The 26,310-nt window shown below is 48.0% G+C and overlaps 3 protein-coding genes across 3 annotated transcripts in view; 1 reads left to right on the top strand and 2 right to left on the bottom strand.

The window, feature by feature from the left end:
- Window positions 1-1,920: 1,920 nt before the first annotated feature.
- On the bottom strand, window positions 1,921-3,027 carry LOC132223409 (melanoma-associated antigen 10-like). Its single transcript, XM_059678626.1, has one exon. It carries the CDS (start codon window positions 3,025-3,027, stop codon window positions 1,921-1,923), a length of 1,107 nt encoding a protein of 368 aa, XP_059534609.1.
- Window positions 3,028-11,124: 8,097 nt separating this feature from the next.
- LOC132223407 (melanoma-associated antigen 4-like) lies at window positions 11,125-12,111 on the bottom strand. The gene has a single exon (XM_059678625.1). The coding sequence runs from the start codon at window positions 12,109-12,111 to the stop codon at window positions 11,125-11,127; it is 987 nt and encodes a 328-aa protein (XP_059534608.1).
- A 1-nt stretch (window position 12,112) lies between these two features.
- Window positions 12,113-26,310, top strand: part of LOC132223406 (RNA polymerase II elongation factor ELL2-like) — a 29,107-nt gene continuing 14,909 nt past the window's right edge. Inside the window, exon 1 of the mRNA XM_059678624.1 lies at window positions 12,113-12,192. Coding sequence (XP_059534607.1) covers window positions 12,113-12,192 — 80 coding nt within the window. The remainder of the gene's footprint in view (window positions 12,193-26,310) is intronic.

The following is a 26,310-nucleotide window of genomic DNA, read 5'->3' as shown; positions in this document are numbered from 1 at the left end:
CTCCTCTGAGATCCATGGGACTCACGTGGCCTGTGGGAACCCAAAAGTGTGAATGTCAATCAGCATCATGCATCAGCCCTCCGTGTTCATGGTCTGTGGGCTGACCTCTCCCCCCAACGTCCCCTGGGGCCCTGGAACCCCACTGACAGGGATGGTGGGAGAGCAGAGAGTGTTGGCTCCTTCTTCCTATCCCCACTCACTCAGCTGCCAGGCCCCATGGAAAGGGCTGGTGACGCAGATGCCTTGTCCATCAGATGCAGTCTTTGGGGAGCTCAGGAAAGAAGGTGGAGACAAGTAAGGAGAGGCACTCAGGACAGGGTGTGGTCATTTCCACAAAGGAGGTCACTGAGGCCAGGGGAGCACAGATGAGGGAGAAAGGGTGCTTTGGCTTCACACCGGGTGAGTGGGTTCTAGTCCTCTCCCAGCGCAGACCCTCCTGGGCTCTCCTTCTCCTGCCCACCCCCACCCACCCTAACACTGTCAGCTCCCTCCTCTTTTCACCCCAAGGTGCTTCAGTCCCCATGCACCCCGGTCCCTCTTCCAGGGCTTCTGGTTGCAAATCCTTGGGCTCCAACCACAGCTGGACCCTGGGACACCACCGTGTGAGCTCAGATCATCCTGCCAGGTGTCTCCCTCGGACCCCTTGGGTGCCACCCTCCTCCATCCCCTGGCTGCACCACTGCTATCTGCTATCAGCAGACACTCCTGGCCCCCACCTGAGTCTACAGAAGAACTGATGAGCAGGAAGAATTGGCACCAGTACCCCACACACCAACGCACTTCGAGGACCTGGGATGGGCATGATCCAAGAATCCTAGAATTCAATCCTCAAATAACGGGGATAGGGTAGTGTCACTGTCACCCAGTCTACAGTTGAGAAGGTGGCACAGAAAGATGACTAGATGGCCCATGATCATGGGGGCCCTGACTGCTTCACCCACTGTCCTTGCCTTTTACCTGGGGAAGAGGGACCTAGTACCTAGCGGAGCTCAGATTCCACTGGGCTGAGTACCTGGCCCGTAAGAGGACAGTCACAACGGGTGGCTATACATCATCATCATTGGGCCTGAGCTTCAGTTCCACACTACACATGAGCAACCTCCCCCTCTGGTTGACTCTCCCCTCCTGTCTAAAAGGACGTAAACATCACTTCATCTATTATGTCATCCTGTTTAAGAAATCATACCCACTCTCAAAGACAAAGACCCGGGGACAAAAGCTGCCTTCTGTTCACTCCCTTCCCAATCCGGTGTCCTGCCAGTCCCTCCACCCAGCTCCTCTCCTTTGTATCCCCTCCCTCTCTCTGGCTGGGGTGCCTTTCCCTGTGAGGACAGAGGCTCAATGAATGTTTAGGGTGTACATGAACCAGTGAGAAGGGTATTTTTTTACTGTTTATGTTTCTACATTCGTGAATAAGCTACGAAAATCTAGCTCTGTGTGTGTGTGTGTGTGTGTGTGGAGAGAGAGAGAGAGAGAGAGAGAGAGAGAGAGAGAGAGAGAGAGAGAGATACAAGAATTCAAAAATTAACTATTTTATTTCTGTTTTACAGCTAAGTTCTTTCACATTGAAAAATACGATTCCAATTCCATATTATCTTGTTACAGAGTACCAATAAAATGACAGATTCCTAATTAGTTTTACAAAATAGCAAAGCGCTTTCTCTTTAGTTAAATAACAATAAACCTGTGTGACCTGTGTCATTTGTAAAGTTAGGTTCTGAAGCTAATAAACATTCTACTTAAAGTAACATTTTAAAATACCAAAAATAAAAGAAGATACATTTCTAAGTCACCCCAATGGAACAGAGACACAAAGATGTCATTCACTATGATTCCCTCATCCCCAGTCAGGCCCTGCACTAAGTGCTTAGATCACGACTGCCCCCCTAAAACACAAAGTAAAGAAATCTGCCCTGGATTTCAGTCAAGGCAGAAGAAGCCACTGGGCATGGCAGAAGAGCTTGCACTGGCCATGGCAGTAGTATCATCTGTGGTCCTAACTCTGGCCTGGGCTCTCTGTTCCTCCTCTCTCAAAGCCTCCTGATAGAAGTGTGTGAAGGATCTGGGGTCACTCCCACTGACCTGGGACAAAAACTCCAGGACTTTCAACTTGGTGGTCTCAGCGTGGGCCCTGGGACCCCACAGGAACTCGTACCGTGCAGGATCGCTGTTGGGCACCTGCCGGTACTCCAGGTACTGTTCCTGCACCCAAACTCTGGTGAGGAGCTCCCTGGGCTCCCCATAGATGCTATGCTCCATCCCCGCATGCACCCCCATGGCATTCAGTGCTTCCCATATCCTCTCTTCGGGGACACAATCATCCTCCAAGACGATTATACTAAGGATGAGTATCAGCAGGCCCGTCTTGGGCATACTGTGCTCATCGCTCACCATCCCATCATAGGTGAGGCCCAGGTTGGTGACTAGGACATAGGTGTGGCTGGTGGGGTCCACTTCCTTCACATCAATGCCATAAACCAGCTGCATGCACTCAGAGGCCTCCCTAAAGATTACAGCAAAGTGGTCCTGGTGCTCTCTGATGATGCTACTCAGCATTTCTGCCCTTGTGGTCTGCTCCTTTGTGCGATACTTCAGGAGCAGGAACCCCACCAGATCAGCTACCTTATCATTAATCACACATCTGGGCAAGGACTCTGTACCTGGCAGGGCCCAGGAGGTACTCAGACCCTCCCATTCTTCGCTGCTGGATTGGCTCAAGGGAGCAGCAGCGGCAAGGGCAGTAGGGGAGGCATGGGCACTTGGAGAGCTCACGGGAGAACTCGGTGCCCCAGCAGCAGCAGGAACCTCCTCCTGCTCCTCATTCTCTTCCTCCTCCACATTCTCCTCCTGCTCCTCCCCCTCCTCCTCTGAGGTGCTTGGGTTACTTGAAAGCAGAGGATAGCTAGAGGAAGAGGTGGAGGAGGAGGAAGAGGAAGCAACAGGGGTGGAGGAGGAGGAGGAAGAATCCTCTTCCACAGGCATGGGAATATCAAGCGAGGAGCGTTGACTCTTTGGAACTCGAGGCATGATGACTCCTGTCAGGCAGCCACAGGAGTGCGGGCAGGAGGTGCGCAATGAGGACTCACAGGCCTGGGGGAGAGAGGAAGGGTAAGTGGCCTCAGCTGAGTACACCCTTGGCAACTGTGAGAAAGGGGGACTACAGGTCTCCTCTTTAGGGGTGCTCTTGGGCCTCACTGGGGTCTCTCCTCCTGGGTGGCCTGTACCCTAAGATCCTGAATGAGGAAGTCAGATGGCTCTTTGGGGTACAGTCGGCATAGGCCAGGGTTCTGTGGCTGGCAGTGGGGTGGGGTCGGGTACTGAGGACGTTCTCATCGATTCTGGCATGGGGGAGACCCTAGGGACACATTCTAGGTCAGGGCAGGCACCTCACCTTGACTGCTGGCACTGCCTGGACCTCCTCTGCTCTGTGACCTGTGTTTTGTGCCTCAGACCTAGGCCTTTATCTCCTGGTTCCTGGAGTCCCTGTAAGAGGAAGCGAGGAAACACCTCAGCGTGCAGGTGGCATGCACAGCCATGGGCCTCCAGTGCTGACAACAGGGAGGCCGGGATGCTGTGAGGTCCCCACTGTTCTGGGCTGGATGGTCTCCTGCGTCCGCCCTCGGCGTCCTCTCCTTTCTCCAGGCAGGGCCTGGAACCTCCCCTTGCTGGACCTGAGGCAAAACTCTCAGAACAAGGCTACATACCCCTGAAACTGAACAGAAGAAAGTGAGGGGGCCCCGCAGCAGACCACACCTGCCCAGAACCTCCCACGGGATACAGTATGTCATGGCCAAACTCTGTGGGGTCTATCTGTCCTGGGACGGGGAGCCCCTCAGTCCTAACTGTGACATCTGACAGGGTCTTGGATAACTTCCTGTGCTGACCGGAGGCCACTTACCTTCAGACTGAAATGCTCACCTTCCTGAGTCACTGGTGGAGGACGTGAGGGACAGCACGGCTAGCCACCATGTTCCACTTTCTCTCGTGGCTGACAGAAGTGGCAAAGTAGGGCTGGGACTCCCCCTGTTGTGATGTGAGGGGTTCCCTCAGTCCTCAGCTGAACCTTGAAAAGAGACAGCAAGACTCGGAGCAGGGGAGGAGCATTAGGGTTCCTTCTGTCTTTCCTCAGATTGCTCACCTGCAAAGAGGTCAGGGTCCGGGCCACCTCCCCCTCCTCCTTTGCTGACCTGCATGTGCTCCCCTCAGTCCAGGTCTCTCACCTACCTGAGGCCCCCTCCCCCCCCCCCAGCCACATCAGAGTGCTCTCGGTTGGACAGCCCTGCCTGGTGTGTCAGAGCTGAAAGTGGAAGTGGGGTGCATGTCTGTGAGGCCCACATTTGTTCTGGAGGACAATTCCCGCTCCTTCCTCCCGCATGGTCAATAGCTTGGCCACTTGCAGTGCCCGAGTGTCCTGGCTCTGCTGTCCATACGCCTCACCCTTTGTGTAAGGCCAGACCTCTTTCATCTTCCTGAGAGCAAAGGGAGTGGGAGAAGCCATGGGAAAGCGATTCCAGAAATCCCAGGGCTGAGAGCAGGTGCGGGCTTCTGTGGGGTTCCCACTGTGGTGGGATCCAAGGTTCCCTCAGTTCTCCCTTAGGATCCTCCCTTGACTCTGGCAGGTGCTGGCCCCACCCTCTGCTGATGTGAGGTCCTGCTCTTTATACCCAAGCCCCAGACTGTCAGACCCAGATGCACCAATGAGGAAATGCCCCCTAGGATCATCCTCCACGAGGCCTGCCGGATGGACTATGGAGGGCCCTGGGCCCACCCTCTGCCGTTCTCAAGTATTGTTCCCGGTACCGACCCGGTTGTGCAAGTCAGCGCACGCTGTGTGTGGTCATCCTCCAGCGGGATCCCAGCACTGACTCTGGTTTGGTTTCCAGGGTCCCTGCGTCCTCCCTCAGGGTCCTCACCTTGGCTATGGCAGGTCCCTGGCCCACCATCTGCCGAGATGGGGTCCTGCTCCCTGTACAGAACCCCCAGAGTCTCTGAGAGCAGGACTGACTCTGGTCTAGCTTCCAGGGTCCCTGGCCCACCATCTGCCGAGATGGGGTCCTCCTCCCTGTACCGAACCCCCAGAGTCTCTGAGACCGGGACTGGAAGGGGAAGGGAGGAAGGGGGTGTGTTCATCCTCACAGGTGGCCCCCATCTGCTCTGGCAGGCGCCGGCCCCGCCCTGTGCTGTCGGGGGTCCTCATCCTCACAGCCACCCCCAGAGACTCTCAGACCCGCCTGCGGAGGTCAGGTAATGTCCCGCGTGTGCCCCTCCCGAGTCCTGCGGGCTGGCTCTGTGGAGGTCTGGGGTCCTCCCATCCCTGACTGCCCTCTGACCAGGACTCTCAGAAGCTGCTCTGCCCTCCATGCGGAGGAGAGGCCCAGCTCCTTACCACCGCCCCTTCCCAGCCCCCGCTGTGCAGTCGGGGCACCCCGCATGGCCACCCGCCATGGGGCCCCTCGCAGAGGACAGCAGGGGCACCTGTGCGGCTTCCCGCTGCGGTGCGGTGGGACCCGGGTGCTCACTGGGACTCCCGCAGGGCCCAGCCCGCCTCAGCCCCAGTGAGGTCCGCCCCACCCGGCCAAGCCCCGCAAGGCCCGCGTCATGGGAGCCCATGGGAAGGTCACAGAGGCTGCCTAGGGCTGTGGGCTTCACCCCCTGCGGGCCCGGGGCTGGCTCTGCTCCTGACGGCAGGGGCCCTGGGTCCAGCCCCGTCTGAGGGACCCGGGTGGCCTCGGGCCTCCTCCCACGCAGCCGCCAGCCACATGGACCCTGGAGGCCCTGGGCCCTGTGGAGCGACGCGCCTCGCCCCTCACCCCGAGTCCCCAGACCTGGCTGCGCCAACCACGACCGGCCGCGTGTGGCCAGCCCCAGGGGCCTCCCGGGACGGAAACCGTTGTCCCAGGGCCCGGGGTCCCTCGCCCTCCCGGGCACCCTCACCTGGACTCGGGCGGGTCCCGGGCCGCCCTCGGGATGTGAGCGAGCTCAGGATCTCCTGGGCATCCCCAGCGTCTCAGAGACCCGGATGCGGAAGTGAGGAACGTGCTGGGGCAAGGTCTCTGAGACCCGGATGAGGCGTGTGTGGTCCCTGTCCCAGAGGCCCTTCCATGTTGAGCCTGTGGTGGGGGCAGGGTCTCTTCCTCCCCCGCTGCTCACTGTGACTCTAGGAAGCTTCTGCCCCCCTCTGCTAACCAGAAGCCCTGCTCTTGATGGGTGTCCCCGCCTGAGGCCCGTCCTGGAAGGCAGGTGGACCCGAACAGAATCGGAGCTTCTGCTGCCTGCCTCAAGGACAGCCAAAAGCAGGGGGCGGGTGCTGCCGAGAAAGGAAAGGATTGATTCCCGAGTCACCTGACCTGGGCCAATGGTGGACTCCTGTCCCAAAGACCACTGTCCTCCTCCTACCTAAGCCCGCCTTTCTTGTTGTTGTCTTCATTGCCAACCGTGTTACAGAGGTCCCCTATTCCTCATGGACCCCTTCCAGCCGGAACCAGCCCCTGCCCCAGGCCTTCACTACACTATTGCCTGTGTCCATGGGTTATGCACCCAAGTTCTTTCTACCTCTCAGGATCTATTTTCTTCATCAGTTAATTTGCTCTTTGGACCCCACGTATGAGTGAGATCCTGTGACACTTGCCTTTCTGGCTTATTTCGCTTAGCATAATAGCCCCTGGGTCCCTCCATGATGTCTCAAAGGGCAACAGAGCCTTTTTTTTTTTTTTTTTTTTTTTACTGCTGTACAGTGTTCCATGGTATAGATGTACTACAGCTTTTTTACCCACTCATCTGCTGATGGGCACTTAGGCTGTTTCCAGATCTTAGCTATTGTAAATTGTGCTGCTACCACTATAGGGGTTTGTATATTCTTCCTGATTGGTGTTTCGGGTTCCTTGGGATATATTTCCAGAAGTGGGATTACTGGGTCAAATGGGAGTTCTATTTTTAATTTTTTGAGGAAACTCCATACTGTTTTCCACAGTGGCTGCACAAGTCTGCATTCCTACCAGCAGAGTACTAGGGCTCCCATTTCTCCACATCCTTGTCAGCACTTGTCATTTGTTGATTGGTTGATGGTAGCTATCCTAACAGGTGTGAGGTGATACCTCATTGTCATTTTACTCTGCACCTCTCCGATGATCGGGGACTTTGAGTATTTTATCATGTGTCTCTTAGCCATCTGTATGTCCACTTTGGAGAAGTGTCTATTTAGTCCTTTGCCCATTTTAAAATTGGATTGTCTTCCTTTTGTTAAGTTGTATGAGTTCCTTATATATTTTTGGTTATTAACCCTTTACCAAATGTATCATTGGCAAATATGTTCTTCCATACAGTGAGCTCCCTTTTCATTTTGTTGATGTTGTCTTTTGCTGTGCGGAAGCTTTGTATTTTGATATAGTTCCATTTGTTTAGTTTCTCTTTTGTTGTTGATGTTGTCTTTTGCTGTGCAGAAGCTTTGTATTTTGATATAGTCCCATTTGTTTATTTTCTCTTTTGTTTCCCTTAACCTAGGTCTTAGGAGATGCATTGGCGAACATATTGCTAAGAGAGAAGTCTGAGATTTTGCTGCCTTTGGTTTCTTCTAGGATTTTTATGGTTTCACAACTGATGCTTAAGCCTTTAATCCATTTGAGTTTATTCTTGTGTATGATGCAAGTTGGTCGTCTAGTTTCATTGTTTTGCATGTGCCTGTCCAACTTTCCCAACATTGTTTATTGAAGAGCATGCCTTGATTCCATTGTATCCTCTTGTATCCTTTGTCAAATATTAATTGAATGTAATGTCTTGGGTTGATTTTTGGCATCTCTGTTTTGTTGCATTGATCTATATGCCTGTTCTTCTGCCAGTACCAAGCTGTTTTGATCACAGCAGTTTTGCAGTATAACTTGATATCTGATAGTGTGGTCACTCCAACTTTGTTCTGCTTTCTCAAGATGGCTCTGGCTATTCAGGGTCTTTTTTGCTTCCATGTAAACTTTTAGAGTATTTGTTCTAGATCTGTAAATATGCCATTGGTATTTTAATAGGGTTTGCATCTAATCTATAGATTGCTTTGGGTGGTATGGACATTTTAATGATATTAATTCTAGCAATCCATGAACACGGTATATTCTTCCACTTCTGTATATCACCCCCTATCTCTTTTTTCAATGTCCTGTAGTTTTCTGAGTACAAGTCTTTTATCTCCTTGGTTAACTTTATTCCTCAGTATCTTATTTTTTTGTTGTTGTTGCAATGGTAAGTGGGATTTTTTTTTTTTTAGTTTAGTTTCTCTTTCTGAGAGTTCATTGTTGGTGTGTAAAACTGCCATCTAGTTCTGGGTATTAATTTTGTATCCTGCTACATTGCTAAAGTCATTTATTAAGCCAAGTAGTTGGTTGCTGGAGTCCTAGGGTTTTCTATGTAGAATATCATGTCATCTGCAAATAATGACAATTTTACTTCCTCTTTTCCAATTTGGATGCCTTTTGTTTCTTCCTCTTGTCTGACTGCTGTGGCTGAGACTTCCAGTACTATTTATAATAATAAAAGTATAATATGCTAATTAGACCAGACCCCTGAATGAACTTCTGGACTTCATACCCGGCGTCCTTCTGGAGGAAGCCACTGTGGTGGGGGCTGAGGCAGAGGCAGTTACAGGTGATCAGGCTGGTAGGCGAGCAGTTACGGGCAATGAGGCAGGCAGGCAGAGTCATTAGGGGCGATCAGGCACGACGGCAAGTGGGTAAGGATCATGAGGCAGGCAGGCAGAGGTGGTTGGTGCAATTAGGCAGGCAGGCGAGTGGTTAGGGGAGATCAGGCCATCATGTGAGCAGTTAGGTGCAATCAGGCAGGCAGAGGGCAGGTGAGTGGTTAAGAGCCAGAAGCCCCAGATTGAAAGATGGATTCTCACTGATTCAGTTTTGGAAGATTGTATATTTCTGTGAATTTGTCCACTTAATCCACATTGTTCAGCTTATTGGCATAAGGATTTTCATAGTATTTTCTTACAATCCTTTGTATTTCTGTGGGGTCAATTGTTACCTCACTTCTTTTGTTTCTGATTTTACTTATTTGGGTCTTCTCTCTTTGTTTCTTGAATGTGGTTAAAGGTTCATCAGTCTTGTTTATATTTTCAAAGAATTAACTCTTGGTTTCATTGATCGTTTATATTATATTTTTCATCTGTATGTCATTTATTTCTGCTCTGACTTTTATGTATTTACTTCCTCCTACTTGCTCAGAGCTTTTCTTGTTGTTCTCTTTCAATTTTTAAGTTGTATGGTTAAATATTTTATTAAATTTTTTTCTTTTTTTGGATGTAGGTTTGTAAGTGCTATGAACTTCCCTCTCAGGACTACTTTGCTGTGTCCCATAGATTTTGATTTGTTGTGTGGTACTTTTCTTTTGTTTCCAGGAAGTTATTTATTTCTTTTTTGATCTCATTAGTAAGTCACTCATTGTTTAGTAACATGCTATTTAGCCTCCATGTGTTTGAATATTTGTGAGTGTTTTTACTGTAACAGATTTCTAATTTCATGCCATTTATTTAGGAGCACCTAAATAAAGAAAATTAAAAAAAAACATTAGAGGATTTTAAGGGAAAGATCAACAGCAATAAAGTCATAGTAGGGGACTTTAATAGCCCACAGACTTCACTGGATAGATATTCCAGACAAAAAATTACCAAGAAAACAGTGACTCTAAATGGCAGACAGGTTCAGGTGAATTTAAATGACATTTAGAGAATATTTCACTCCATAGCTGCAGAATATAAGTTCTTCTGATGTTCACAGGTGTTATTCTCAAAGATAGACCACATGTTAAAACACAAAACAAGTCTCTACAAGTTCAAGAAGATTAAAATCATAACAAGCATCTTCTCGGATCACAATGGCATGAAATTAGAAAAAGCTGCCACCCCCAGCTTCTTTACAATCAACCCCAGCAGAGGGAATCACAGTTTCCCAAGTACCCTGGCTCAGGCCATGCACATCATTTTTTAACTAAGGTATTACATATGTGTCCTTATCCCCCCCATTGCTCTCCACCCCCCACTCATGCCCTCACACCCTGGCCTCTGTGTCCATTGGTTAGGCCTATATGCTTGCATACAAGTCCTTTGGTTGATCTCCCCCCCTTACCTCCACTCTGCCCTACCTTCCCTCTGAATTTTGATGGTCTGATCAATGCTTCTTTGTCTTTGGATCTGTTTTTGTTCATCAGTTTATGTCGTTCATTATATTCCATATATGAGTGAAATCATGTGATGTTTACCGTTCTCTGACTAGGTTATTTCGCTTAGTATTATGCTCTCCAATTCCATCCATGCTGTTGCAAGTACGCTGCGGTAAAAATGAAGTCCATTCACAAGTGAGTGCTGGTCGCTGGAGGCCCACCCCCTCACCTCTTCTGTTACTTGTTTGCAGGACTAGGGGGACACCTAACCCCTTCCTTATATGACTTCAGCTCCTACACTTTCATCCTGTGGGTGGATATGCCCTGCTTATGTTAGTGTGCCCACTACTAACACAGGGCCTTCCAGAGGACATAGGATCAGTGAATGTCTGGGGATTAAATGAACCACTGAGCAGGGGTCGTCTTTATTCAGAGGAAACCCCCCCGCTTTCTTGCCAGAACCAAGGATCCTTGGATAAGCTGTTTCATGGAAAGACAGATGAGAATATATAAGAAGCAAAAATTAACAACCTTTTGCTTTTATTTTTCTATTTCTTAACTCCATGGATTTTACTGCTGAGTTCTTATACACATTTCCAAGGAAATCCTATTATAATGTCATGTTATCTAGATTGGGATCACAAACTAGGATGAGAAAGGTCCCAATTTTCATTACACAGTAGCAAATCTCTTACTCTGGAGCTGGACATGTAGAAATACATATGTGATCAATGTCATTTACAAACTTACATGCTAAAAGTTTATGAAAACTTCTATGTAAAGGAACATTAGAAAATTTCCTTAAAAATTCACAAAATAATAAATCATAAATTTCTCAATCACAATAGGAACCTAAACCTTTCCCTGGGCCTCACTACTGGTTTGTTCTCAAACAGAGTTGAAAATTGGATGCACTTTATGCCCAGCAAAAGAAGTTAATGCACATGGACCTGAAAAGTGCCTGGATGCAACTCTGGCTCAGGCATAGTGTTTCTCATTGCACTCAGGCTCTTCAGGCAGGCATGGGAGGAGATGGAAATCCCTACTAACTGTGTGCATAAACTTGAGGGCTTTCACCCTGGTGGTCTCAGTGTGTTCCCTGGGGCTCCACAGGAACTCATAGCGGGCAGGGTCGCTATTGTGCACCTGGCGGTACACCAGGTACTGTTCCTGCACCCAAACTTTGGTGATGAGCTCCCTGGGCTCCCCATAGAGCCAATGTACCTTCCCATCATGCACCCCTAAATCATTCAGTACAGCCCAGATTTTCTCCTCAGTGGTACAATCACCCTCTGAGGCGATCACACACAGAAGTGTGACCAGGAGGCCTGTGTTGGGAAATCTGTGCTCATCGCTCACCATCCCATCATAGGTTAGCCCCAAGGCAGTGACCAGGACATAGGTGTGGGTACTGGGGTCTACTTCCCTCACAACAACACCAAAAACCAACTCAATGCACTCAATGGCCGCACTGAAGAGCTCAGGAAAGTGCTCCTGGTGCTCTTTGATGACACTACTCAGTTTTTCTGCCTTTGTGGTTGGCTCCTTTGCACGATACTTCAGGAGCAGGAACTCCACCATTTCCATCATCTTCAAATGCAGTGATTTGTGGAGCAAGAAATCGGCATCATCTTCAGGGCCGCCCTCAGTGTTTGGACCCTCTTCATCTCGGATGCTGGAGTTCTCATCTTCAGATTGGCTGCATGGAAAGGCTTCCATGGCATGGGGGGAGGGGCAGGCACGCTGAGGACTCTGGGGAGGACTTGGTGTCTCAGCAGCAGGCACCTCCTCTAGTTTGTCTATAAACAGGACTGAGGGGGAGGAGGAGAGAGACAGGGCATCTTCCTCCTCCTCCTCCTCCTGCATAGCCCAGAACAGCTCCTCCGCCACCAAGTCGGGGATCTCAACTGGGTATGGAAAGTCTTCCTCAGGCTTCCACGGCTCACTCATATGATGACCAGGCATGATGACTCGTGCTCGAAAAGTGACTGAGTGTGAGCAGAAGATGGGCGATGAGGAACCACGGGCCGGGGGAAGAGTGGGAATGTGAGAGGCATGAGATGAGAAACACACCCTAGGCGGAACTGACAAAGGTGACTTCCAGGTCTCCCCTTTAGGGGTGTACATGGGACTCACAGGGCTCACTCCTGATCAGCGTGCCCACTAAGAACCTGAAGTAGGAAGTGACATGACTGTTCAGGGTATAGAAGGCACAGCACAGGGTTCTGTAGCTGACGGTGGGGTGTGGAGGTGTCAGGCAATGTGAGGACCCTCTGACATGGGTGGGGAGCCCATGGGGACATATTCATGGTCGGAACCTCACCTTAATTCCTAGCACTTCCTGGCCTCCTGCTGCTCTGTGATCTGAGAATATGTAGAGTAGACCAAGGCCTTCACCTCCTCCAATCCGGGGCCTCTTCTGGAGGGAACAAAAGGGCACCTCAGCATGCACACGGCAAGCACATTCCTGGGACCCCAAAGCTGAGAGGAGGGGCGGCAGGACTCTCTGAGGTCCCCTCTGTTGTGGGTGGGAGGTTCCTCTTTGCACATAGGATACCCACCTTTCCCCTGCCAGAGCCTGGCCCCTCACTGCCTTCTGCTGGCCTGAGGTCAAATGCTCAGAACAAGGCCACACACACCTGACACTTCAGTGAAGAAACTGAGGGGGCTCCACATGTGATCCCTCTCCCAGAGGATCAAGAAGGGGTGACTGAAGATTTGGGTCCATCTACCCTGGGTTAAGGCTCTGATCATTTCTCACCATGATGCACTGCAGGGTTTCAGACCACTCTCTCTGCTGACTGAGCCCAATCTCCTTAGACTTAGGCTTAACCTCCCTGAGGTACAGGAGTAGGAAGTGAGCTGAGGTAATCCATGCACTATTCCGAGTTTCCCAATTGCTGACAGAGGAGGCAGGGTAGGTCTGGCTTCCCATGTGCTCTGCTTCCTTTCAAGGCTCACCTTGATTCCTTGCAGGAACTGGGACTCCTCTCTCTGCTGACAAAATGTGGTTCGGTGGATGATAGGATGTGTGGTCTCACACCAAGGTCCTCACCTTCCTGAGAGCTCTGAGACAAAAGTGAACAGGAGCTCCATCTGTCCCCACCCTTGTCCAGGTTCCCACACAGCTAACACCAGGGCCTGGGCCCATCCATTCTGGGTACAGAGTTCCCTTAGTCTGTCCTGAGGATACTTGCCTTTCTTCCTGGCCTGGCCTGGATCTGAATCCGGCTGAACCGATTTCACCCTGAATAACTTTCCTCAGTGAGAAAAGCTCAGGAGGAGCAGGCATGTGGAAAGGGAGAGCATGTCACACCCTGCCTGGGGAATCTGGATGCTGAGGACAGGACACTCCCTGATGCTGAGGGCTCTCTTCTTTTCTCAGGGAGCACAGAGCTGCAGTTTCCCACAAGAAAGCATTCACACCTTTATGACCCTTCCACAACCTCAGCTTCTCTTTGCATGAACTGAAGTCATTTCCTCTGACCAAGGCCCTGTCCTTCCTGAGTGCCCTCAGAAAAACCTGTGAAGGAACCTGCTCTGAAGACCCATGCCAGGCCTTTCCCAGGGCTGGCAGCAGCACAGACTGGGTTCAGGCCACCCATTGTCTGGAGTGTGGTATCCTCCTTCCTCCCCGAGGTACCCAGGTTTACTCGGAGAGTGACTGGAACCTTTCCCTTCTGCTGAACTGAGAATGAATACTGCAGGCAATGCCCACCATCTCTCAGAGACTTCCAAGGTGGACTTCAAGACACACCACATTGACGATCGTGCCGAGTCACCCAGTTGTGCCAGCAGTGTCTAAGCCAGCTGGTCCCTGTTTTTACTGGGGTGGGAAGTACCACCATCCTGCCTCAAGACCCACACTTTAATTACCAGCAGTGCCTGGAACACCTCCCATGTTGCACTGAATCCAGCACTTTCAGGAAAATGCGCTCACCTCCCTTTGCCACTCCTAAGGTAGAAGTTTGGAAGCAACCCAAATCCACAGGCCTACCATGAGGCTTGCAGGTGCTGCTGGCAGGACCAGGCACACTGCGGACACTTATGGCCCTGGCCAAGCCAAAGGCATACATACTTCAAGGTGTGCTAGGGGGCTTCCTGAGTCCTAACTTGGGTCCTTCCCTGGTATCCTGGCAGAGCCCTGCAGCCCCCTTCTTTGCCTACCTGGAGCCGACCCCTCAGCCCTCAGGGGGTGGAGTCCACCTGTCTTCCTGCAGGATCCTCACCGTGACTCCTGGCTGGAGCTGGAACCTCCTCTCTGTCAACCTGAGAGGACCAAGTCAGGAAGAGAGCATGTTGTCATTGACCCGGGGCCTCCCAGGGTTCACAGTAGGGGTAATGTGGGGCATCTCTGTTGTGGGGTCCCGGGTCCCTCCGTCTTCCCTTTGCATGTTCACCTGGACTCGGGGCAAGACCCGGGTCCTCCCCTCTGCCACATATGTCATTCCCCTGAATTCCAAGGGCTGACATCAGGTCTGGGCTTCTGCGGTTCCTCTCTGCATGGTCATCCACCATAGGACCTCCCAACACTTTGAGCAGGGCAGACTTCTGTGGACTCCCCTCCGGTTAGGGTTCCTGGATTCCCTCAGTCCTCCCTGGGGTTCCTCACCTTGACTCTTCCCTCTGCCCACCTGAGACCGTGCTCCTTACACCGAAACCCAGAGCTTGTCAGACCTGGATTTGAAAGTCAGGAAAATCACCTTGACTCTGAGCAGTGCTTCTGCATCCCTTCTGTGGAACTGAGGGAAGCCCTATAGTTTTCATCAAGTTTCCAGTCTCCCTCAGACCTGCATGCTGTAATCAGGAGACAACCCATGCGGTCACCAGCCCTGTGCCCTTCCAAGGCCGAGAGCAAGGTGGGGCTTTGGACACCCTCTACACTGGGAGTCCTGGGTCCCCTCTGTCCTGACACAGGTTTCCAATCATGACCCTGGCAGGTCCCATTGTCTGGAGTGTGGTATCCTCCTTCCTCCCCGAGCTACCCAGGTTTACTGGGAGAGTGCCTGGGACCTTTCCCTTCTGCATGGTCATCCAGCATAGGGCCTACCAACACTCTCAGCAGGGCAGATTTCTGTGGACTCCCGTCCAGTTAGGGTTCCTGGCTTCCCCCAGTCCTCCCTGTGGTTCCTCACCTTGACTCTTCCGTTTGCCCACCTGAGACCCGGTTTACACCCAACCCCAGAGCCTGTCAGACTGGGATGCAAATGTCAGGAAAAGCACCTTGACTCTAGCCAGTGCTTCTGCATCCCTTCTGTGGACCTGAGGGAGGCCTTACATGATTTATCAAGTTTCCAGTCTCCCTCTGACCTGCATGCAGAAGACAGGAGACACCTCACAGGGTCATCTGACATGAGCTCCTCCATGGCTCATAGCAGGGGAGGCCCTATATGGGGTCCCCTATATTGTGGGGTCCTGGTCCCCATCTTCTCTTCTTCAGCGGACCTGTGGCTCTGCTCCTTAAACCAAACCCCAGTCTCTCACACCTGATGCAGAAGTCACCCCATCCTGTAGTACCCTGCCCACTCTGGTCCTCCCAGGACTGAGGATTCTCAGGTCCAGGGCCCCCAATCTCCCTCAGTGTCCTCAACTTGACAGCAGCAAGACCTGGGGGCCCCCTGTGCTGCCTGAAGCCCTGCTCCTTCTACAACCCCCCCCCCCAGTGCCTCTCAGACCCAATGCAGAAATCACAAAGAACAATGTGTGAGATCATACTTCCCCAACCCAGCAGGCCTGCCTGATGGACACCCTTCTGGGGTCCAGGCCCCCAGTCTCGCTCTGGGTCCCCACACTGACTCCGAGCAGGTCCGGACCCCCTCTGCCGACCTGAGACGCTGCCATGACACGGAGCTGCCCGAGGATCTCAGGCCACGACGACCCGGAAGTCAGTCCTAACCACTCCTGGTCACCCTGTGCTTTGTGGCTCCCGGGACTGACTGATCTGGCCCAGAGTCACCTTGTCCTCCCCACCGCCTCACCATGAGACCTGCAGGTCCTGGGACTCTGCCCAGGGGTAGGAGACCCAGCCAGAGAGAAAGGGAGGGAATGCGGAAGAGCTGGGCACAGGGATTGTCAGGACACTGGGTTCGAAGAGAGTGAACAGGTGGCAGCTTTAATGTCCTCAGAGCCTGGTCTTTGAGAGTGGGTGTGTTTTCATAAACATGAGGACATAATAGCTGATATCAGGTTTATGTCCTTTAAAGACAGGAGCGGAAAGACAAGCAGAGTGGGGGTGCTCACGTGGAGTGTGGTAATGAGGCTCAGGCCCTATGATGATGATGTGTAGCCACCGGTTCTGACTATCCTCTTAAGGGGCAGGTACTCACAGCCCTGTGGAGACTGAGCTCCGCCAGGTACTAGGACCCGGCTGAGTCTGCAGGCTGTGTTTCTGCTCCTGCGACTGCACAGCTCTGAGGAGGAATGATCCCCTCCCCCAGGTACAAAGAAAAGATACAGGAACAGGGGGTGAGGCAGTCAGGGCCTAAGATCATGGGCCACATTTTTATCCCTAGGTGCCAGCTTCTCAACTGTAGAATGTGGTGACAATGGCACTGCCCACCCAGTTATTTGAGGATTGAATTCTAGGATCCGTGGATCATGCCCATCCCAGGGCCTGATATGGGCATGGTGTGTGGGTACTAGTGCCAATTTTTCCTGGTCCTGTTATTCCTTTCTCTAGGCTGCATTGGGGGCCAGGTGTTCCTGCAGAGAGCGGATAGTATTGGTGCAGCCAGGGAATGGAGGAGGGTGGCTCCCAAAGTGATCGAGTGTAGACACCTGGCAGGATGATCTGAGCTCACACGGTGGTATCCCAGGGCCCAGCTGAGGTTTGATTATAAGGATTTACAATCAGGAGCCTTGGAAGAGGGGCCAGGGTGCATGGGGACTGTAGCACCTTGGGGTGAAAAGAGGAGGGAGCTGACAGTGTTGGAGGAGGGGGGAAGAAACAAAACCCAGGAGGGTCTTTGCTGGGAGAGGACTAGAACCCACTCACCCGGTGTGAAGCCAAAGTTCCCTTTCTCCCTCATCTGTGCTCCCCTGGTCTCAGTGACCTTCTTTGTGGAACTGACCACACCCTGTCCTGAGTGCCTCTCCTTACCTGTCACCACCTTCTTCCTTGAGCTCCCCAAAGACTCCATCTGATGGACGAGGCATCTGCATCACCAGCCCTTTCGATGGGGCCTAGCAGCTGAGTGCATGGGGATAGGAAGAAGGAGACAACACTCTCTGCTCTCCCACCATCCCTGTCAGTGGGGTTCCAGGGCCCCAGGTGACAGTGGGGGAAGAGGTCAGCCCACAGACCATGAACACGGAGGGCTGATGCATGATGCTGATTGACATTCACACTTTTGGGTTTCCACAGGCCACGTGAGGCCCAGGGATCTCTGGGGAGATAGAGTTCTCCTGCCTCTCCTGTCAGCCTTATGCAGGCTTGGTCTTAAATGGGGTCATGACTCTGGAGACTCATTGGCGACCCTACTGAGCCGCCACAGGAACTGCGCTATCGCCATCCACATTGCTCACAGGGACTGGGATGAGCCCTCTGGCTGGAGCTGCTGCTGGAGAGGCTGGGGTGGAACCCCATGCAGATTCAGGCTCTGCTCCCAAAGGGAGAAGTATGGGAGAGGAGTGATCGCTGGCAAGGCGTGACACCCCGGGAGCAACCCACATCCCTCCAAGAATACCCCCCAGGACCTTGCTCAGGAGTTTGGGGCTTGTTTTCTTTTGAAACTGTCGAGATGGGGTTGTAGTTTGTGTAAGCAGCACACCTTCAAAGGGGCAACAAGGGGCCCAGGCTGGGGTTCCGTGGGCCGAGTTCCTACAATTTGGGTGAACCCTTCTGTCTATACTAGGTCTCACTTCCTGTTGGTGATCTGAGAGGCAGGAACAGGTTCAAGTTTACCTGTGGTGTTGTCTATGTGTTGTTGTTGTTTTTGTTTTTTTGTGTGTGTGTGTGTTGTTTTTTTTTACTGTTCTGAAAACCAGACTATGTTTTTATTTTTATTTTTATTTTTATTTTTTCCCCTCTCCATTTCTTTTTTTTTATTGTTTAAAGTATTACAAAGGGTATTACATATGTGTCCTTTTTTTTCCCCCGCCCTTGACAGTCCCCGAGCCTCCCCTATCCCCCAGTGTCTTATGTCCATTGGTTATGCTTATATGCATGCATACAAGTCCTTTGGTTGATCTCTTACCCCCCTCCCTCCTGCCCTCCAACCCTCCCCGGCCTTCCGGCTGCAGGTTGACAATCTGTTTGAGGCAGCTCTGCCTCTGTATCTATTATTGTTCAAAAGTTTATAATGGTCTCTATTGTCCATGAATGAGTGAGATCATGTGGTATTTTTCCTTCATTGACTGGCTTATTTCACTTAGCATAATGCTCTCCAGTTCCATCCATGCCATTGCAAATGGTAAGACTTCCTTCCTTTTTACAGCAGCATAGTATTCCATTGTGTAGATGTACCATGGTTTTCTAATCCATTCATCTACTGATGGGCACTTAGGCTGTTTCCAGATCTTAGCTATGGTGAATTGTGCTGCTATGAACATGTGGGTGCATATATCCTTTCTGACTGGTGTTTCTGGTTTCTTGGGATATATTCCTGGAAGTGGGATCACTGGGTCAAATGGGAGTTCCATTTTCAGGTTTTTGAGGAAACTCCATACTGTCTTCCATAGTGGCTGCACCAGTCTGCATTCCCACCAGCAGTGCACAAGTGTTCCTTTTTCTCCACATCCTCTCCAGCACTTGTCTTTTGTTGATTTGTTGATGATAGCCAGTCTGACGGGTGTGAGATGGTACCTCATTGTTTTTATTTGCATCTCTCGGGTGATTAGTGACTTTGAGCATGTTTTCATATGTCTCTTGGCTTTCTGAATGTCCTCTTTTGAAAGGTGTCTATTTAGGTCCTTTGCCCATTTTTTGATTGGATTGTTTAACTTCCTTTTGTTAAGTTGTATGAGTTCCCTATAAATTTTGGAGATTAGGCCCTTATCAGATATGTCATTGGCAAATATGTTTTCCCACACAGTGGGTTTTCTCGTTGTTTTGTTGATGGTTTCTTTTGCTGTGCAGAAGTTTTTATTTTGATGTAGTCCCATTTGTTCATTTTCTCTTTAGTTTCAAGTGCCCTAGGAGCTGTATCAGTGAAGAAATTGCTTCGGAATATGTCTAAGATTTTTTTGCCTTTGGATTCTTCTAGAATTTTTATGGTTTCCTGTCGTACATTTAAGTCCTTTATTCATTTTGAGTTTATTTTTGTGTATGGTGTAAGTTGGTGGTCTAGTTTCATTTTCTTTCATAAATCCATCCAATTTTCCCAACACCATTTATGAAGAGACTATCTTGGCTCCATTGTATGTTCTTGCCTCCTTTGTCAAATATTAATTGAGCATATTGGTTTGTGCCAATTTCTGGGCTCTCTATTCTACTCCATTGATCTATATGCCTGTTCTTGTGCCAGTACTAAGCAGTTTTGAGAACAGTGGCTTTGTAATACATCTTAATATCTCGTATTGAGATCCCACCTACTTTGTTCTTTTTCAGGATTGCTGCAGCTATTCGGGGTCTTTTTTTTATTCCAGATGAATTTTTGGAGAGTTCGTTCTAGATCTGTGAAGTATGCCGTTGGTATTTTAATGGGAAGTGCGTTGAATTTATAGATTGTTTTGGGTAGTATGGACATTTTAATGATGTTGATTCTCCCAATCCATGAACATGGTATGTTCTTCCATCTGTTTATGTCTTCCTCTATATCTTTTTTCAACGTCCTGTAGTTTTCTGAGTAGAGGTCTTTTACCTCTTTAGTTAAGTTTATTCCTAGGTAGCTTAATTTTTTTGGTGCAATGGTAAGTGGGATTGTTTTTATAATCTCTCTTTCTGAAAGTTCACTATTGGTGTATAGAAATGCCTCAGATTTCTTGGGGTTAATTTTGTATCCTGCTACATTGCCAAATTCATGTATTAAGTCTAGTAGCTTTTTGATGGAGTCTCTAGGGTTTTGTATGTATAATATCATGTCGTCTGCAAATAAGGACAGATTTACTTCCTCTTTTCCAATTTGGATGCCTTTTATTTCTTCTTCTTGCCGAATTGCAATTGCTAAGACTTCCAGTACTATGTTGAACAGGAGTGGTGAGAGGGGCCATCCCTGTCTTGTTCCTTTTCTTAGGGGAAATGGTGTTAGTTTTTGTCCATTGAGTATGATGTTGGCTGTGGGCCTGTCATATATGGCTTTTATTATGTTGAGGTATGCTCCTTCTACTCCCACCTTACTGAGAGTTTTTATCAAAAATGGGTGTTGAATTTTGTCAAATGCTTTTTCTGCATCAATTGATATGACTATGTGGTTTTTTTCTTTCAATTTGTTTATGTGATGTATCACGTTTATTGATTTGCAGATATTGTACCATCCTTGCATCCCTGGGATAAATCCTACTTGGTCATGGTGTATGATCTTTCTGATGTACTGCTGGATCCGATTTGCTAATATTTTGTTGAGGATTTTGGCATCTATGTTCATGAGGGATATTGGCCTGTAATTCTCTTTCATTGTGTTGTCTTTACCTGGTTTTGGTATTAGGGTGATGCTGGCTTCATAGAATGAGCTTGGAAGTGTTCTTTCCTCTTGAATTTTTTGTAGTAGTCTGTGGAGGATAGGTTTTAGTTCTTCCTTGAATGTTTGGTAAAACTCCCCTGTGAAGCCGTCTGGTCCTGGGCTTTTGTTTGCTGGAAGCTTTTTGATGACTGCTTCAATTTCTTCCATAGTTATTGGCCTGTTGAGATTTTTAGATTCTTCCTGATTGAGTTTTGGAATGTTGTATTTTTCTAGGAATTTGTCCATTTCCTCCAGGTTGTCTAGTTTGTCGGAGTAGAGCTGTCCATAGTATTTTTTAACAATCATTTGTATTTCTGTGGGGTCTGTTGTTATTTCGCCTCTATCATTTCTGATTTTGTTTATTTGGGTCCTCTCTCTTTGCTTCTTGGTGAGTCTGGCTAGAGGTTTGTCAATCTTGTTTATCCTTTCAAAGACCCAGCTCTTGGTTTCATTCATTTTCTGTATTGTTTTTTTGGTTTCTATGTCATTTATTTCTGCTCTAATCTTTATTATCTCCTTCCTTCTGCTCACTCTGGGGTTTTCTTGTTGCTCTCTTTCTAATTCTTTGAGTTGTAGAGTTAGATTATTTACTACCATTTTTTCTTGTTTGTTGAGATAGGCCTGTAGTGCTATAAACTTCCCTCTCAGGACTGCTTTCATTGTGTCCCATAGGTTTTGGATTGTTGTGTTTTCATTGTCATTAGTTTCCAGGCTGTTTTTAATTTCTTCTTTGATCTCATTGGTAACCCAATCAATATTTAATAGCATGCTATTCAGCTTCCAGGTGTTTGAGTATTTTGGGTTGTTTTTATTGTAGTTTATTTCTAATATTATGCCATTGTGGTCTGAAAAGATGCTTTTAATGATTTCAATCTTCTTGAATTTGGGGATACTTTGCTTGTGACCCAATAAATGGTCTATTTTTAAATATGTCATATGAACACTTGAGTAGAATGTATATTCTGTGGCTTTGGGGTGAAGTGTTCTGAAGATGTCTATTAAGTCCATCTGATCTAGTGAGTCATTTAGGATTGCTGTATCTTGGCTGATTGTTTGTCTAGAGGACTTATCCAGTGCTGTCAGTGGTGTATTAAAGTCCCCTACTATGATTGTATTGTTGTTGATCTCTCCTTTGATATCTTCCAGGAGTTTTTTTCTATGAATTTGTGTGCTCCTGTATTGGGTGCATATATGTTTACCAGGGTTATATCTTCTTGTTGTATTGATCCCTTTAGTGGCCTTCCTTATCTCTTGTTATGGCCTTCACTTTGAGGTCTATTTCGTCCGATATAAGTATTGCTACCCCAGCTTTCTTTTCCTTTCCATTTGCCTGAAAGATATTTTTCCATCCTTTCACTTTCAGTGTGAGTCCCTTCTAATGAGGTGGGTCTCTTGTAGACAGCAGATGTATGGGTCATGTTTTTTTATCCATTCAGCCACTCGATGTCTTTTGGTTGGAGCATTTAGTCCATTTACGTTTAAAGTTATTATTGAAAGGTACTTATTTGTTGCCATTTCTTTTTGTGTGTGGCTGTTTTCTTTCTGAGCTTTTTATTTCTTCTTTTTACACCAGTCCCTTTAGCATTCCTTGCATTGCTGGCTTGGTGGTGGTGATAAACTCCCTTAGCCTTTTTTTGTCTGTGAAGTTTCTTATTTCCCCTTCAAGTTTGAATGATAGCCTTGCTGGATAGAGTATTCTTGGATTCAGTCCTTTGCTTTGCATCACTTTGTAAATTTCTGTCCATTCTTTTCTGGCCTGATGTGTTTCTGTTGAGAAATAATTTGATAATATAATGGGAGATCCCTTGTATGTAACTTTCCGTCTCTCTCTTGCAGCCTGTAAGATTCTCTCTTTGTCCTGAACATTTGCCATGGTAATTATGATGTGTCTTGGTGTGGGTCTTTTCGGGTTCACCTTGTTTGGGACTCTCTGGGCTTGTGTGACTTTTGTCTTCCCCACCTCAGGGAAGTTTTCTGATATTATTTCTTTGAATAGGTTTTCTAATCCTTGTTCATCTTTCTGTTGTTCTGGCACCCCTATTAATCGTATGTTGTTTCGTTTCATGTTGTCCCAAAGCTCCCTGAGGCTCTCCTCCTGTCTTTTAATTTTTTTCTCCAATTGCAGTACATTTTGGGTGTGTTTTGCTTCCTTGTCTTCTAATTCACTAATTCGCTCCTCCACTTCTCCTAGTCTACTGTTGATACTTTCAATGGTGTTTTTTATTGCAGCTATATCATTCTTCATTTCTTCTTGGGTCTTACTTAAGTTGTTGATTTTTTCATCTGTTTCTACTAGCTTCTTCCATATGTTATTGATTTTTTCATCTGTTTCTGCTTGCTTCTTGCATAGGTAGTTGACTTTTTCATCTGTTTCTTCTAGCTTCTTGCAGAAGTTGTTGATTTTTTCCTCCATCCGGTTTATGCATTCTAGGACCCTTATTCTGAATTCTTTTTCTGTCATGGTGCATGCCTCTGTATTACTTAGCTGCTTTTCTGGAGAGTCCTCCTTCTCTTTCCTTTGGGGGTTTCTTTGTCTACCCATGTTTGATCTCACTGACATATCTAGACATTGAGTCGTCCAGTGGCTGCTCCCTGGGTGGCAGTGGCTCCTTGGGCTGTGGTTGCTCCTCGGGCGGTTGTGATAGCAGCTGCTCCTCAGTTGGCAGCAGCTCCTCTGGTGGGTGCTGTTCACAGCTGTGGTGGCTCTTCTGGCTGGTGGGGGGAGGCTTCACGTACAGCTGCTGTTCCTCAGACAGAGGGTGTGGTGCTCAGGAGGCTGCTGTTACTTAGATCTGCTGCATTGATTTAAAGGCACAAAATACAACACAACAAGGCACCACATTCCAGGCACTAAACACAAATATATTCATGATATTAATAACCCCAAATAAAGGTGACCATCTGAATTAAGAGAATTAGGGGATAAGGAAGGAAGAAGAGAAAAAGAGAAAAGAGAAAAAAGAAAAGAAAAGTAGGGAAGAAAAAAAAGGAGTGCAAAAATGAAATTGGGAAAAAGGAGGGGGAAAGAAAAGAGAGAAAAAAAAAGAGCAAAAAGAGAGAATGAAGTAGAAGAAGGGAAGAGGCTATGTATATGAGAAAACTCTTATAGAACCTCCACTAATCCCAACAAATTCCAGCAACAGATTCCTGGAGATGAATTCAAACTAGAAACAACCAATACTATAAAGAGAGGCAAGGGAAAACAGAAGCACAAAAATAACCTCGGGCGGGAGAGTGGAGGGAGGGGAAAAACCAGCTGAAAAAAAGAAAAAGAAAAACCAAAACAGCCTCACAACCAGTCCTAAAACACACACACACACAGAGAGACACAAAAAAAACAAACAACAACAACAACAAAGCCAATATACTCAACAATCAAGCAAACAGCAACAAAACAATAGAAAGATAAAAGAAGAAAAAAAATTTGGATAGTGAAGAAAGATAAGGGGTATGTATATAAACATTTAGAGCAGTGGATTGGAAATAGGATATATAAGTAGGGTGAAATTTTGACAGGAGGTAAACAGAAGGAATAGGGAAAATCTAAAGCAGGAATAGGGTAAGAGAAACAGGACAACAAAAGGGGAAAAGTTAGTGAGAGGGTTTTAGCATAGAGGTAAAATTGAGTTAGGGAAAATTGATGCTAAAGGAATGATGAAAATAGAATAGAGAACACTAATCCCAAAATAAAATAAAGAGAAAATAAAATGGCACTTTAAAAAATGGTAAAATGGTAGCAGTAATAATACTGGTTAAAAATAAAAATGTAGTAATTAAAAGGGTAAAATCAGGTGATGGAAAAAGAAGAAAAAAAATTGGTTTCTTGGTTAAAAGGTGAAAAAAGAAAAAAGAAGAAAAAAAAAATTGCAGTAGTGAAGGTACTTCGGTTCTTCTACTCGTCAGTCTGGCTCGCCTTAGTCCTGTCAGGTATTCAGGAGAGTGTTGAATTTTCCTGCGATACATTGTTCCTCTGTGTTGTAAACCACAGTCCTGATTTTAAAGCAGGCCGTATTTGTTTCCCAGACTGCCTTAATTTGTATTTAGCTAAGAGTCAGATTGTGGCTCAGCCTCTGGGTGGCAGTGTTTTTGGGTTGGCCTCTGAGGCTATAGGTCCTCTCTGTCCAGTAGCTTGGGTTTATCATCTCTATTGCACTTAAAACTGGTGTGGGGAAGTCCACTGCCCAGAGCTGGTTCCTTAATAGTTACCAGCTCTGTGTTGTTGCTGGGATTGAAAATCCCTCTATAGGCCAGTCCCTGTTAACTACCAGGGACTGATCAGATTATTGTAATCCTTGATCTCATTCAGGGTGGAATCTGGGTGTGGCTGTGCTCCTTGCCTGGGGGCTAGGTGGAGGAGTCCCACCCTCCGGAGAGAATGGCTGCCCGGATCCTGGGCCCAGGGGTGTCTCAGCACTCAATTCGCTGCCACCATTCCCGGCCCCCCCTCTCCTCAGTGTCTCCCCAGATTCCACTCATCCACACCTTCTCCCTCTCTTCAGGACAGGTGAATGTCTGTATCCGAAATGTCTTATGAACAGGATTCAGTGAAAACAAACAAACAAACGCTGGTCTGGGAAATGGGGAAGGCTTAGTTTCTATAAGCTCTTCTCTTACCGGCACTGCATGGTCTGGTCAGCTCTTCAGGCTGCCCCCTTTAGGCTCAGTCCTCCATGATCACAGAATCCAGATCTCAAATCCCCTGGTGCCAGGAATCCTGCGGATCTCCTTTCCCCAGTCAGGGGCTGTGCCTGTCCCAAGGGACACGGCTGTCTGCCACGCAGTCTCTCTCTATCCCTCTGGGCTCAGAGGTATGGCAAACTTTCCTGCCCAGATCCCGGGTTTTTTACCTTTCCAGGGGAGCTCTGCCCTTCCCGGCTGCAAACCGTCTCACCAGCTGAGTAGTTTCGCCAATTTGGGGTGGGTGTTATTAGTTTCAGCTGCTCACTCCATTTGCTCCCTTTAGTAGTTTCTAAGGTTTAGATATAGTGAGGGTCAAGGGGATGATTGTGATTAGAAAGAAGTAACATGAGGGAAATGATTGAATAGTTCTATATTTTTATTTTCATGGTGGACTTGACACAAATTTACATGTTTGAGAAGATTTCCAAGTACCATACTCACATTTCACACAAATAATTTCCTGTTTTAATTGTATACTATAATTACATAAGATCTTACCTTTTGGTGAAACTGTGAGAAGGTTGTGGTTGCACAGAATTCCAGTACTACTGTACTATCTTTGCAACTTCCTGTGAATCTACAATTATTTCAAAATAAAAATTTGAAAAAAATAGTCTTCATAATCACTACTGACTTCTCCATAGCCCTTTCTACTACTGGTGTCTAGTTATCAAGTGTTATACATGTCATTATTTACATATTTGTATCCATCCTCACCACTACCACCTCAGTACAGACTATCATAATATATTTCCTCAATTATTACTGTACCTTTCTAACTGAACTCTCGACATTCATTGAGGCTCTCTCCAAGCCAGTGCTCATTCTGAGGAAGTAGTATTTCAAAAATATATCCACCATCATATTATGTTGCCTCTTAAACCTT

This window comes from Myotis daubentonii, chromosome X, assembly GCF_963259705.1.
Source record: "Myotis daubentonii chromosome X, mMyoDau2.1, whole genome shotgun sequence".
In the NCBI taxonomy this organism is placed as follows: Eukaryota; Metazoa; Chordata; class Mammalia; order Chiroptera; family Vespertilionidae; genus Myotis; species Myotis daubentonii.
Note: the sequence above shows the minus strand (reverse complement) of the source record. Positions and strands in the feature narration are given on the sequence as shown.

Bases quoted from the DNA above. Each gene is read 5' to 3' on its own strand.
- LOC132223409 (XM_059678626.1), bottom strand. From the start codon at position 3,027: ATGCCTCGAGTTCCAAAGAGTCAACGCTCCTCGCTTGATATTCCCATG.
- LOC132223407 (XM_059678625.1), bottom strand. From the start codon at position 12,111: ATGCCTGGTCATCATATGAGTGAGCCGTGGAAGCCTGAGGAAGACTTT.